We start from the raw sequence: 13,111 nt of genomic DNA on the forward strand, positions 1-13,111 counted from the left end.
AGCTTAAAAATTTTTAACATTTGTAAAGAATTTACTCTTAATCATCAGGTGACATTTGTCCATCATCATAGAACTTAAAACAACAAAAAAATCCTTAAAATTCCCAATTCAGCGGTTGCCAACAAGATCACAAGACAGTATTTTGGGGGAAGTTTTTGTGTATAATAACATTTGTTATTTTTCTAGAAATTTACAGGACATATGGTTATGTGCATACAGCTATACTTTGTGTACTAAGCACATTGCTAGAGGCTTTTGTTCTGTATCTGTTCAACTGTTTCATAAGATTTCACTATAGATATGACATACCGTTTTTTATAATTCAGTTAAAGCATTTAACTGGGGTTATGCATTGTAATTTGTGAAACTTAGGACATTTTTTACAAAAGTGAAATGTCCTGTAGGAATAATAGGATTCATGAAGTCTGTCCAACTGAGTAGTGCCTTTTTGCTTTCATCAGTTTAAATTTTAGCAGCCCTGCTAATGTAGTAGTATAAAAATGCAGCCTAATGATTTTGCAACACAGTATAATAACCTTTGAGAGATGAATACATTTTTTAATTTATGCACTTTTAATTCACTTTTCCTATTACCTTATTTTATCAGGATAAGGAACTAGTAATTAAACTAACAGTCTCAATAATTCTGAAAGAAATATGTCATGACTGTATCAGGATAAACAGTATCCCTGGTATATTGAAACATGATTACAGTTTGTGCAGCTTCTTGAAATTATTTACAGCCAGTTCTGTCAGTACTTAAGTTAAAATGACAGTTACAACATTCAGAGCTCCCTAATTAAAAATGATGTTTTGCTAAAATAGATGATATGTGATAAAAAAAATAAGTACATAAATCATTTGCAAAATGGAAAAAATTATCAGAAATTGATGGCAGTATTAGGCTGTACATCCTCATAAACATATCTACAAAGTAAAATTTCATAGTCTTAATTTTAGAAATGTCTAAAAGTTACTCATGTAAGTAGTACTACACAGAATATTTCATTTGTATCATGTATATGAAATCAATTAACAGTAGCTTTTTAATTTTGGTCTCATTTAAACAATTCTGATTTATATTAGATTGAGAAAAAATTATAATGTCATTCCTTAAAACGCTGTTAAGATTAACCTCAAAAGGAACCTAGACTTTCATTAAATTTATGTTTAAATTATAATCTCTCCCAAGGAGATTCCTTCTCCACGGATAAATCATATACCCCAGGAATGTAGCCCCTTGGAGAAATTTCTGCTACTGTTGAGAATATTGTAATAGATGAGCCATGTGCTATTTTTCCTCTCTTTAAATTATCAGTATACTGTGACCAATGATTCATGCATTTGAGTCCATCAAAATTTAAAACTTCACTTGACAAAACACTCTGTAAACAAGGTTAACATAATGTGCAGACTAGGAGAAAACATTTGTAATATATATATAACAGATAAAGTATTTAAGTCTAGATATATAAGGAGCTTCAACAAATAAGAAAAAGGTAACTCAGTTTAAAAAAAAGGGGGGGGAGCCGGTGGGGAGAATTCACAGGAGAGGAAAAACTTTTTTTTAATAAGATTCTCAACCTTCCTAGCAATCAGAGGCACGCAAGTTAATGAGAAACACAGGAGAAGACATTTTTTACTCCTGAAAAAACTGTTAATCAGTTTGAGAACATTAAGTGTCTGTGAGACCATAAGGAACCAGGACTCTCGTACATTGCTGGTGGGAGCAATATGAAGTGGGCACTTGGAAAGGCAGTTTGGCAGTCAGTATCCACTAAAATATAAAGGTACAGACCCCATATTCCAGAAGTTTCACTTCTCACAACATATCCTTAAAAACCATTCACACATGTAGTAAGGTATGTGCAAGGGTGATCATTTCCACATTGTTGTTATGGTAAAAATTTGAAAATAATTTTAAATATCCAATAACAATTAGGGAATTGCTAAATAAAGTATGTTATATTCATACTGTACTGCAGTTAAAGCAAATGAGTCAATGTACTTATGCTGTCCAAGACCCAATGTTAAGGCAAAGAACAAGTTGATAAACAGTAAATAACTGTTTATGTTCTAAAACACACACAAAAACAGTATTTCTGTGGGGACATGTATATAAATATGTGCAAAAAGGTCTGGAAGGATACACAAATACATGAGCACATATTATTGCCTAGAGAAAAGTTTGGAAGGATGTACAATAAACCATTTGGCGGGGGGAAGGTACTAGGAATAAGTGGAGTGTGAAAGGATTATAGGGGACTTCAGTATTATCTATAATGTTTTGTTTGACAAAGAGAATGTATTCATGTATTTTATTCTGATACATGTGTTTGAAATACAGTACTGATATACCAAACAACAAGAAGTATAATCATGCATGTGTTCTTTTTCTAGAAGCCTATTAGTAATGGCCTACCCCCAACACCTAAGGTGCACGTAAGTATAAATACCAAATAGGTTAAGTTTTCAAACTAAATACAATGACAAATAATTGCTTGAATGTGTACCTTTGGTTGGATTTTTTTGCCTGTTTGAAACAATCCATCATTATTGAAAAAAATCTAAAAGATTGCTAATTTACATATTAATTGATTATATCTGAAAAGTAACTTTTCAAAAGAAAATTACGATAAATTATACATTTTAAAGCTGCTTTATTCAAACATTATTAATATTTTCTTTGCACATATTTTTGAAGGAATGTGAAAAATGCACAGTTATCAAAAACAGAATTTTAGAACTAGAGGGAACATTGAAGGAGCATCTGGCCCAAAGTCTATTTTTTGCCCATGAATAAAACTGAGACCCAAAGATCTTAGTCACCAAGATCACAAAACAGCACCCAACTCTAACCAGACCTAGAACTAGAACGTAAATGTCCTATGTTATAGTCCTTGTAGGTTTTTTATATCTATATGTACCATGCTGTCCTTTTTAGGATTAAAATGATATTAACTCAATGTAATTTTAGGTTAGTATGGATAGAACTACATTTTCGCTGATACAAATCTCTAATCTAAAACCTTATGTAATACTAGTTTAGACAATGTCCATAATTTTTCTGGTTTTTAACCTCCCAACTCTACTATTTAGCCTTTTTACTTTTTAACTCTACTTTTTAATTAGTATAAAGATCTAAATAATCATACCTCATTTTACAAAAAGAAGTTTTGAGTGTAAAGGGCTCCTGAGTCTAGAGATTTATGTATACAATAGGGATGAGATTTCCTGTTGGGCTACAAGATGAAATTTCTTGATCAGGTATACAGTTGACAGGGAAGAGCTGATAACTATGGACCAACTATACAAATTAGCTTTAGGTTGGGACTGGTTTGATTGTTTTGTACCTCATTTTGTCATTTGGATTTTTTAGGGGTTTAACAATACCTTAATATGTGAATTTTGGTACCTATCTTAAAGGATAATTGTAAGGGTTAGTTAAGTGATATAATTTCTGCCCTACACCATAAAAACATTTTTTATTGGTCTCCTACCACCTGGTGGTATTGCCAGGCTATTGTTCTTTTTTGGGAACTAAAATCTTAAAAATACTGGTTGGGGGGCTTCCCTGGTGGCGCAGTGGTTGAGAATCTGCCTGCTAACGCAGGGGACACGGGTTCGAGCCCTGGTCTGGGAGGATCCCACATGCCGCAGAGCAACTAGGCCTATGAGCCACAACTACTGAGCCTGCGCGTCTGGAGCCTGTGCTCCGCAACTAGAGGCCGTGATAGTGAGAGACCCGCGCACCATGATGAAGAGTGGCCCCTGCTTGCCACAACTAGAGAAGGCCCTCGCACAGAAACAAAGACCCAACACAGCAAAAATAAATTAATTAATTAATAAACTTCTACCCCCAACATCTTCAAAAAAAAAAACTGGTTGGTAGGTTTCTGTGAGTAAAAAGGAAATCTTAAGATTTAATATTTTGATTTTTTTGTGTTAATATTTTTAATCCACTGTAGTCAACAGTAATCGCTCACAGTATTATCTCCCTGTTGGTAAAGAAAACATTCCTGCTGTAAAATGATGCACAGTGCTGTCCTTACCACATATTTCTGTATTCTTTTTCCCGCCAAGTTTTTGTTAGTAAAAGTAATTAATTGGGTAAGCTTTCTAGTATTTATTTATTCTAACCAGAACAATAATTTCAAAACTAACATCTTATTCTTTGAAGATCAAAAAATGTTCAAATGAGTGATATTATTTTTCACTATAAGATATTTATTATCTGAAAGGTTTGTCAATAAGCTTGATAAATAAATATTAACATCAAAAAATAAAGCTTTTTGTTGAATCTTTCCATGGAAAATAATCAGATTGCTCAACTTTTTTTAAAAGTACATCTCTATGTTTTGAGATTAAAGTCTGTATATGAATTTCAAATCAACCATACCTTTTCCACTTTGTAATATTAAATTCAGTGCTTAGTGCTATTTTTAGGCTCATGAAACCAAGTAAGAAAATTTTCACCTTTGTAGAGATTATGATTTCCTTCTTACCAGAGAATATTGTATTACTCTTAATGTGGGACATGTAAGTAATTCTTCTGTAAGCAATTATTGTGCAGAATTAGTTGCTATTACTGCTTTGTTTATTTGAGAAGATAGGAAGAATAAAATGACTCTTCTAAGTAAAATCTTATATCATCTGACAGTTGTGCCTGAAACCTCTGTGATACCACTGTAAGGCAAATGACTAGGACTCGTTAGATTTATTTGGTTATTTTTTGTTTTTTCCAGATGGGTGCATGTTTTTCAAAGGTTTTTAATGGATGTCCCTTGAAAATTCACTGTGCAACATCATGGATAAATCCAGACACAAGAGGTAGTACTATATATTTTTATCTGTTATCTTTCTGATTGTTTAGTGTTTTCATGAGACCAGGAAAGCACTCAGTTTTAATCACTTTCTGCATACCTTTCCGAAAAAAATAATTTACAATTTAAAAAGAAACGTTTTTAAGGTAAATATGTTTCTCTATGTTATTAGCAGTGTTTGAGGTGACACATGGTATTAAAATTTCACTGTGTAGTCACCATATCGATACACTGAAACCATATACTCTGTGCCATGTCTGTATAAAGATACACGTAGAGATACGTACAAACGTATGGTCTCTCCTCTCTCTCTCTCTCTCTCTCTCTCTCACTCACACACACACACACACACACACACACACACAGAGGTATTCTTACTAAATCTTTCAAAAATCCAAGCTGTAGGTACTTATATTTCACAGGTGAAGAAAATGACACTCAGAGAGGTTCATGGTTTCACAGCCAATCGGTAGTAGAGCTGCAGTTTGATCCCAATTCAGTCCTGTCTGACCACAAAGCTTATGCCTTTAATCTCCCAGTACTAATCCTAAATACTAGGCAGTATAGGAATGTTCTTGGCATTCTAAGTTGTTCTCAGGATACTTCAGTTTAGCCTGGAGAAGTTCTTCACCTGCTTTTTTATATTATCATAAAAACTGATCAAACAGAACCATGGCCAAACTTCTGATATCTTCTAGAAGATATTGAGTACCCTAGCAAGCATCCAAGTTTTAGTTAACTTTTTAAATAGGCTGTAGTCAGATCTTGGTTTTTTTGATGTTATGTTTATAATAATAGCCCATCTGCAAAAATACTTTGAGTCTGTATCAGCTGTTCTTGATTTGCATTCTGTATGTCAGTTGCACATGTTCCTCTCCAAGAGGGAATTTAGAAAATTTGCTGCAGATTCTCTACCAGTCCTTAGCACCCTCTGATGAGTGAGGAGTCCTAGCATGCCATTCTTCAAAACCTCTTTTCATAAAATTTTCTTCACTCCTTTGAGGCTAATATTTGCATATAACTCAATTCCTTGAGCTAGAGTTTCTAACTACTTATTTGCATTAAAATAAAAAATACTGCTTACAGACCACAGTAATTCTTTTTTCATATGTTAATACATATATACTTAATTTATATCAATTCTTTTAAAGAGTATTTTATATATCAAAATCAGTGGATTGGGCTTCCCTGGTGGCCCAGTGGTAGAGAGTCTGCCTGCCGATGCAGGGGACGTGGGTTCGTGCCCCGGTCCGGGAAGATCCCGCATGCTGCGGAGTGGCTGGGCCCGTGAGCCATGGCCACTGAGCCTGCGTGTCCGGAGCCTGTGCTCCACAACGGGAGAGGCCACAACAATGAGAGGCCTGCGTACCGCAAAAAAAAAAAAAAAAAAAAAAAATCAGTGGATTACTTTTGTCATTTCAGATCAGTACTTGATATTTGGTGCTGAAGAAGGGATTTATACCTTGAATCTCAATGAGCTTCATGAAACATCAATGGAACAAGTATGTTATTTTGTATTTTTCCTTTTTTAAAAAAATTCTTAGGTTATTGTACACAGACACTAAACAAGAAATGTTTCAGTGCTATGATTTGTTGCCTCTTTTGTTCATAAAACCTTCCTAGAGCATATTCTATTTACCAGGTGCTAAAGACACCCTCACAAGATTAGTCCTCACCTTTAAGTAGCTCATGATCTAATAGATGAAACAAACATGTAAACCAGTAACTGCAACACACTTCGAGTTAGATGTCACACTAGGAGTGAGTACAAAGTATAAGCCACAGAGGTGGGTATCACTAGCACCTCCTGTGGGGAGATGAGAAGGAGAGAGACATTTAAGATGGACCATAAATGATGATGAGTAGAAGGTTAGAGGATAAACATGAAAGAGCATGGCAAGCATGGGGAACTGTGAGTGGATAATTCGATTGGAGTATAGAATGAGTGTAGAACAGTAACAATAAATGAAGGTGGATGGGTAGGCAGGTGCCAAACCCCAGAGCTTTGTGTAACATGCTGATGATCAGATCTGTGTTTTAGAAATACCTGTTTGCATTGTGGTGAGAGATGAGACTAGAGATTATGGTTAAAGGGTAAAGAAGTGTTTAGTCAGAGCAGAAGTGGAGAGGACAGGGGGGAAAATGGGGTTTGGAATTGTATGGGGACGTGTTTGATTGTCACAATGACTTAGAGGCAGCTTTTGGCATTTAGTACCCAGAGACCAGAACTGCTAAACAACCTACTCACAAAAATGATGATAATGATGATGGTATTAATAGCTAATACCTGTATAAATCTTATTACGTGCCAGGTACTGTTTTTAAATGCTATTAATCTTCACAGTGACTCTTAGAAGTAGATACCATTATTATTCTCATTTCAGATAAGAAATCTGAGGCTCAGAAAGTAGCTTTTCAGAGATCCCACAGCTGTTAAGTGGCTGAACTGGGATATGGACCCAGGCAAGCTGGCTCCAGAGTCCATGTCCTTACATACTTCACCATACTGCCTCTCCCACTTGTATCACTTCTGTAGAGAAACACTGGACTTAGAGAATTAAAGAGCTAGAATTGGCCAAACTGAATGACCAGTTCAACAAGGAGGTTAAGAAGTCTAGGTTGACTTCAGTTTTCCAACTCGAGTGACTGGATGAGTGACAGTACCACTTGGCAGGGTGTGGTATACAGAAGGAGAGGTCAGTTTGAAGGGAATAATGATGCATTCAGTTTGGTCATGTTGAGTTTTGGGTGCCTGTGAGATGTACGACTAATTCTCCATTATTAATATAAATCGATTACAAATAAAATAGAAAAATCCATAAGTAATGATAATTTCCTCAAAACCAAACATTTCCATCTTTTCTCATCACAACATTTTTTAAATCAGATTTCCTAACAAGATCCTTAACTGATATACTTACTCTAAATCTTAATCTGGAAGGAGGTATACAGTGAAGTGGCTGAAAAACACATATGAACTAGGGAAAAAAGAAAAAGATCTTGTTATTTATAATAATTAGTAAATAACAGTCAAAAGTGGTAAATTTTTTTGGATATAATAAGATATCTAAAAATCATAGTACTGGTAACAATATTAATTGTAAGGAACAAGACCACTGTCATGCTTACATGGGGTAAGCATTCATCAACCTAATTTAAGGGGCTGTTAAGCGAAGGTACCTTCAACCCCACCCATTCCCACTCTGCAGTAACTCCCCTTCTTAGGTGCTTTAGCATTTGAAATTACATTATTACGGTAATATTTTCTGAGCTAAACACGCCCATCAAGGTGAACGTTTTCCCTCCCAGAGGAAGCCTATAAGAGTAGAGAAGATCTTGAGTTTTTCCATCTTCCTGTGAAATTGATTATTAGGCTGGTTTTCTCTGTACTCTAAGGAAAGAAACTGGGTGGCATGAGTCTGCTACATAGGGGAAGATGCTGAAAGGTGAGAAAATGACACAGAACAGGGTCTTGATTTACAAATCTTTTTCTGCTGTTATTATTTATAGCTAGCATTTATGGAGTGCTCAATGTACGCCAGCCTTCTGAGCATCTTACACCTACAAGGAACATTGTGTTCATTCAACACAACAACAGTGTTGGGATAGGAGCTCCATTTTACAAATAAGAACACTGAGACACAGAAATAAGTCAGTTATCCAAGGTCACAGAGTCAATGAGAAAGCAGCTGTCTAAATCTAGGCAAAATGCAGAACCTACTCTACTTTTGTTCTTTTTTAATAAATTTGTTTATTTTATTTATTTTTGGCTATGTTGGGTCTTTGTTGCTGTATGTGGACTTTCTCTAGTTGCAGCGAGCGGGGGCTACTCTTCGTTGCGTTGCGCGGGCTTCTTGTTGTGGTGGCTTCTCTTGTTGTGGAGCACGGGCTCTAGGTGCACAGGCTTCAGTAGTTGTGGCGCATGGGCTCAGTAGTTGCGGCTCGCGGGCTCTAGAGTGCAGGCTCCGTTGTTGTGGCTCACAGGCTTAGCTGCTCCGCGGCATGTGGGAATCTTCTCGGACCAGGGCTCGAACCTGTGTCCTCTGCATTGGCAGGCGGATTCTTAACCACTGTGCCACCAAGGAAGTCCCCAGAACCTACTCTTCTTAAGCACTATATAGCTTTACTAAACTGATTATTTCACCCAGAGCCTATTTTGCTAAGAGAAGTAGGCATTAGAAATCTAGAAAAGCTTTAGAGTTTTATTAAACGTGGCTAAAAATGAAAATCCAAAGTGAAAATGCAACACTTAATAAAACTTTTCATAAATACTCTTCCATTGTCCCTATGTTGATATTACCAAAGGAATTTGTGTCTTACCCTGGTACTTTATATATGCTTGTATTAAATAAACTCACTTATATTTACAAATATATAGTCCCATGATAAATTTGTTTGGTTTGGTACTTGCAGTACTTTGTAAATATGTATTTTTATGGAAATAAACTCACTTCAACACTGAATTAAATAAAAATCAGTTTCTTGCTACTTTGGTAACATGTACTGGTATGTGACTTGGAATTAGTCATTGCCCTTTTTTTTATCTGCCTAATTTTCTCAATATAGCCAATGAATTCTCAATTCTTCTGTGAAACTTTTATGAGAGCATAAAGCAGGAAATGTTGTTTATGTTCTTGCAGTCTGAGGCACGGTTATAGGCAAGTTTTCCAAAATTAAAAACCACGTGGCAGGGGGACTTCCCTGGTGGCACAGTGGATAAGACTCCATACTCCCAATGCAGGGGGCACAGGTTCGATCCCTGGTCAGGGAACTTGATCCCACATGCATGCCTCAACTAAGAGTTGGTGAGCTGCAAGTAAGGAGCTCACCTGCTGCAACTAAGGAGCCCACATGCCACAGCTAAGGAGCCTGCCTGCCGCAACTAAGACCCGGCACAACTAAATAAATACATACATACATACATACATATTTTTTTTAAAAACCCACATAGCAGAACTTCCCTGGCAGTCCAGTGGTTAGGGCTCTGCGCTTCCAATTCAATGGGATTGAATCCATTGAACCCAGGGGGACATGGGTTCAATCCCTGGTCGGGGAACTAAGATTTCACAAGCTACGCAGGACAGCCAAAAAAAAAAAAAACCATAGCAGTGCCACATTTTACTTGCTTGGAGACATTAGGTGTTTTATGTGGGTACATTTTGCAAATAAATGAAACAGGTTTTATTAAAAATAGATTTTACTTTGTTTCTCACCCTTTTATTATTCTATTTTAATTATTCGGGACCATCATTGTGACTTTTAAAGGCTTTTTTAAAGTAATGTCCTTAGAGGCCTTGATATGTTTCATCATGAGTCTCTTCCTTCTTTCTGTTCCCTACCCTCATCCCAGTCTATTTTGGAGTAACCTAGTAGGAATTGCCAGGGCACACCCAGCAACCAAGCTTGTTAAATCACAATGCTTAATTACATTCATCAGTGGTTCTCAAATTTCAGTATGCAACAGAATCACCTGGAGGGCTGATTAAACCGTAGATTGCTGGACCCACCTTTAGAGCTTCTACTTCAGTAACTCTGAGATGAGGTCCAAGAATTTGCATTTCTCATTTCTAACAATGCCGGGTGATGCTGATGGTGCTGGTGCAATGACCACTTTGAGAACCACTGATACGCATATGAAGGGTGTTAATGAGAGCAGTTGTTTTTTTTTCCTTCAAAATATATGTTTCATGAAATCCCTTTCTTTACCCTAAATACTAATCACCTTAAAGCTTACAGAGAGGTGTCTCTCAGTTCTTATGTGCTAGATTTCAGTAATGAACTCCATATATATATCCTTTATGATTTATACGTTTTCATCATATTCTCTCTTGGCCTTTTTTTTCCTCCATACCTACTGTTTCCATATCCTGTGTTTCACGACACCGTGATCCTTTTTTCTCTTCTGCTCCCAAAGCCATGCATGTCCATATGCCTAGATAAGACCATTTTTTTGGAAGTACACAGGAGAGTCTTAAGTATTTAAAACCCCAGAACCAAAATAAAGGAATAGACATTGTTTGAAAATGTCCTTTTCCCTGTGTAGTTTGGGATTACGTAGTCCTAACCATAAGGAGAGTGGAGCTAATCATGTCATGTGGGAACTCAGATAATGAAATTACACTGCTAATTTATTTTTCTTCCATATAAATATGTATGTGTAGCATCTTGTTTTACTTGCCTTATAAAATGAATTTCTACTAAAAATAAGTTTCTGGGCTTCCCTGGTGGCGTAGTGGTTGAGAGTCTGTCTGCCAATGCAGGGGACAGGGGTTCGTGCCTCGGTCCGGGAGGGTCCCACATGCCGCGGAGCAGCTGGGCCCGTGAGCCATGGCCGCTGGGCCTGTGCGTCCGGAGCCTGTGTTCCGCAACGAGAGAGGCCACAAGAGTGAGAGGCCCGCGTATCGCAAAAGAAAAAAAAAAAAAAGTTTCTTTTTTAAGAACTGGCCTAATGATATGATAGCTACATGGTTAATATGTACATATTTACACTGCTATTATCTATTATCCTTTGTAAACTTTGTGCTTTTTTTTTTTAAATCAGCTATTCCCCCGAAGGTGTACATGGTTGTATGTAATGAACAATTGCTTACTATCAATATCTGGTAAGTCTTTCAGTTTTTAAATACCTTACAGTTGTTCCTATTTATGTTATCAGCTTTTATGACATATATATTTTTCTCTGCAGGTAAAGCTTCTCAGCTTTATTCCCATAACTTACCAGGGCTTTTTGATTATGCGAGACAAATGCAAAAGTTACCCGTTTCTATTCCAGCACACAAACTCCCCGACAGAATACTGCCAAGGTAACTGTACATTTAATTATGTTTTCATCCTTAGAGATAATATGTTAATTCATTCTAAAAAAAGATATACTACAGAAATTGAAAAAGCATGGGTTTGTAGAAATCACGTGTAATGAAAAACTGTAAGAAGTAATGTATTTTTACAAGTGTTTATCACATTCTTCTAAAATTTTCTGCTTTATACTTTCTACTTATATCAAACATTTTCTTTCTGAGTTTTTAATTGTTTTTCTACAAGGTTAAAACTAATTTTTTTCCTGTAATTTGCTGGTAATTTTATGTCACATATAGTGTTTTTGACTTATTTGTGTCCGTCTGAATAAAATGAATTTTCTCCAAGTAGTTTCTAAACTTAGAAAATTTAGGTGAGTTATTAAATGAAGATATTTGTTAGAAGATAATTACTACTTAGAAATTGAGATTTTTGCTTTTCTACTTTCAGGGATTTTTAGTTATGTTCTTTCTTCTTTTTGGTTATTATTATATTGGGCCTCATTTGTTGAGTAAAAATCTTTTGAGTTTGGTATAAATTGTATTTTACAAAAACTTTATAATGTAACCATTCTTTCTTTACAATATTAATTGTAAAGCAACTAATGTAGAACCTTAACTTTTAAGTACCTTGAAAATCTGTTGTTGTTAATTGCTGAGTTTACAGTATAGCTAACATTTGCCCCTTTGTGCACAAAAACTTTTAAAAAATTAACTTTTGGATGAAAATCATTTTTAAATACACTGCAAGCTTTTCTGTCTTTAAAATAGATTACACTGAGTTTAATTGGATCTTTTCATGATGACTTGGTTATGATTATGAACTTGATTTATTACATTTGTATTATAATATCTGTAGTTGGACTTAGGGATATTGCTCCTATAACTAGTCAGGAAGTTTCTTTCTTCCTGTACAGTTTATGTGCCCCTCTTTTTCTCCCAGCTGCCACTTTGTGCTGTTATTTTTCTGCCTACTTAAAAGTATGACTCCATTCAGCTTTCTAACTTGATAATCCTAAATTCCTGTCGGCATGGAAACTGACCTCCAAGCTTTAAAAGTAAAGAGCCCCCAAAGAATGTAAGGCACATAAATTTTAATGCATTAACTTTTTGATATCGTTTTGTCAGAATAGAGACCTATTCTTTTATCAGTTTGTGGCTCATCTTTTTACTTTCTCAGTGGTGCCTTTTGGTAAACCAAAGTTAATAATGTATTAAATTCATTCAACAAATTGAATGCCACTCATAGTTTGAGGTGCTAAGGATACGGCAGTGAAAGAAATATCAATTTAAGTTTATCAGTATTTTCCTGTATGATTTATTTTTGCTTTTTTTTTTTTTTTTTTGCGGTACGCGGGCCTCTCACTGCTGCGGCCTCTCCCATTGCGGAGCACAGGCTCCGGACGCGCAGGCTCAGCGGCCGTGGCCCACGAGCCCAGCCGCTCCACAGCACGTGGGATCCTCCCGGACCGGGGCAAGAACCCGTGTCCCCTG

At 36.0% G+C, this 13,111-nt stretch overlaps 1 protein-coding gene across 2 annotated transcripts in view; it reads left to right on the forward strand.

The window, feature by feature from the left end:
- The window catches only part of MAP4K3 (mitogen-activated protein kinase kinase kinase kinase 3), a 202,088-nt gene that overhangs the window by 172,927 nt on the left and 16,050 nt on the right, over positions 1 to 13,111 (forward strand). For both annotated transcript variants that reach the window (XM_081253508.1, XM_081253509.1), the window contains 5 exons: positions 2,401 to 2,442; positions 4,746 to 4,830; positions 6,246 to 6,325; positions 11,365 to 11,425; positions 11,509 to 11,626. In XM_081253508.1, coding sequence (XP_081109634.1) covers positions 2,401 to 2,442; positions 4,746 to 4,830; positions 6,246 to 6,325; positions 11,365 to 11,425; positions 11,509 to 11,626 — 386 coding nt within the window. The remainder of the gene's footprint in view (positions 1 to 2,400; positions 2,443 to 4,745; positions 4,831 to 6,245; positions 6,326 to 11,364; positions 11,426 to 11,508; positions 11,627 to 13,111) is intronic.

The sequence above is a fragment of the Mesoplodon bidens genome (assembly GCF_964165515.1).
Source record: "Mesoplodon bidens genome assembly, chromosome: 14".
NCBI lineage: Eukaryota > Metazoa > Chordata > Mammalia > Artiodactyla > Ziphiidae > Mesoplodon > Mesoplodon bidens.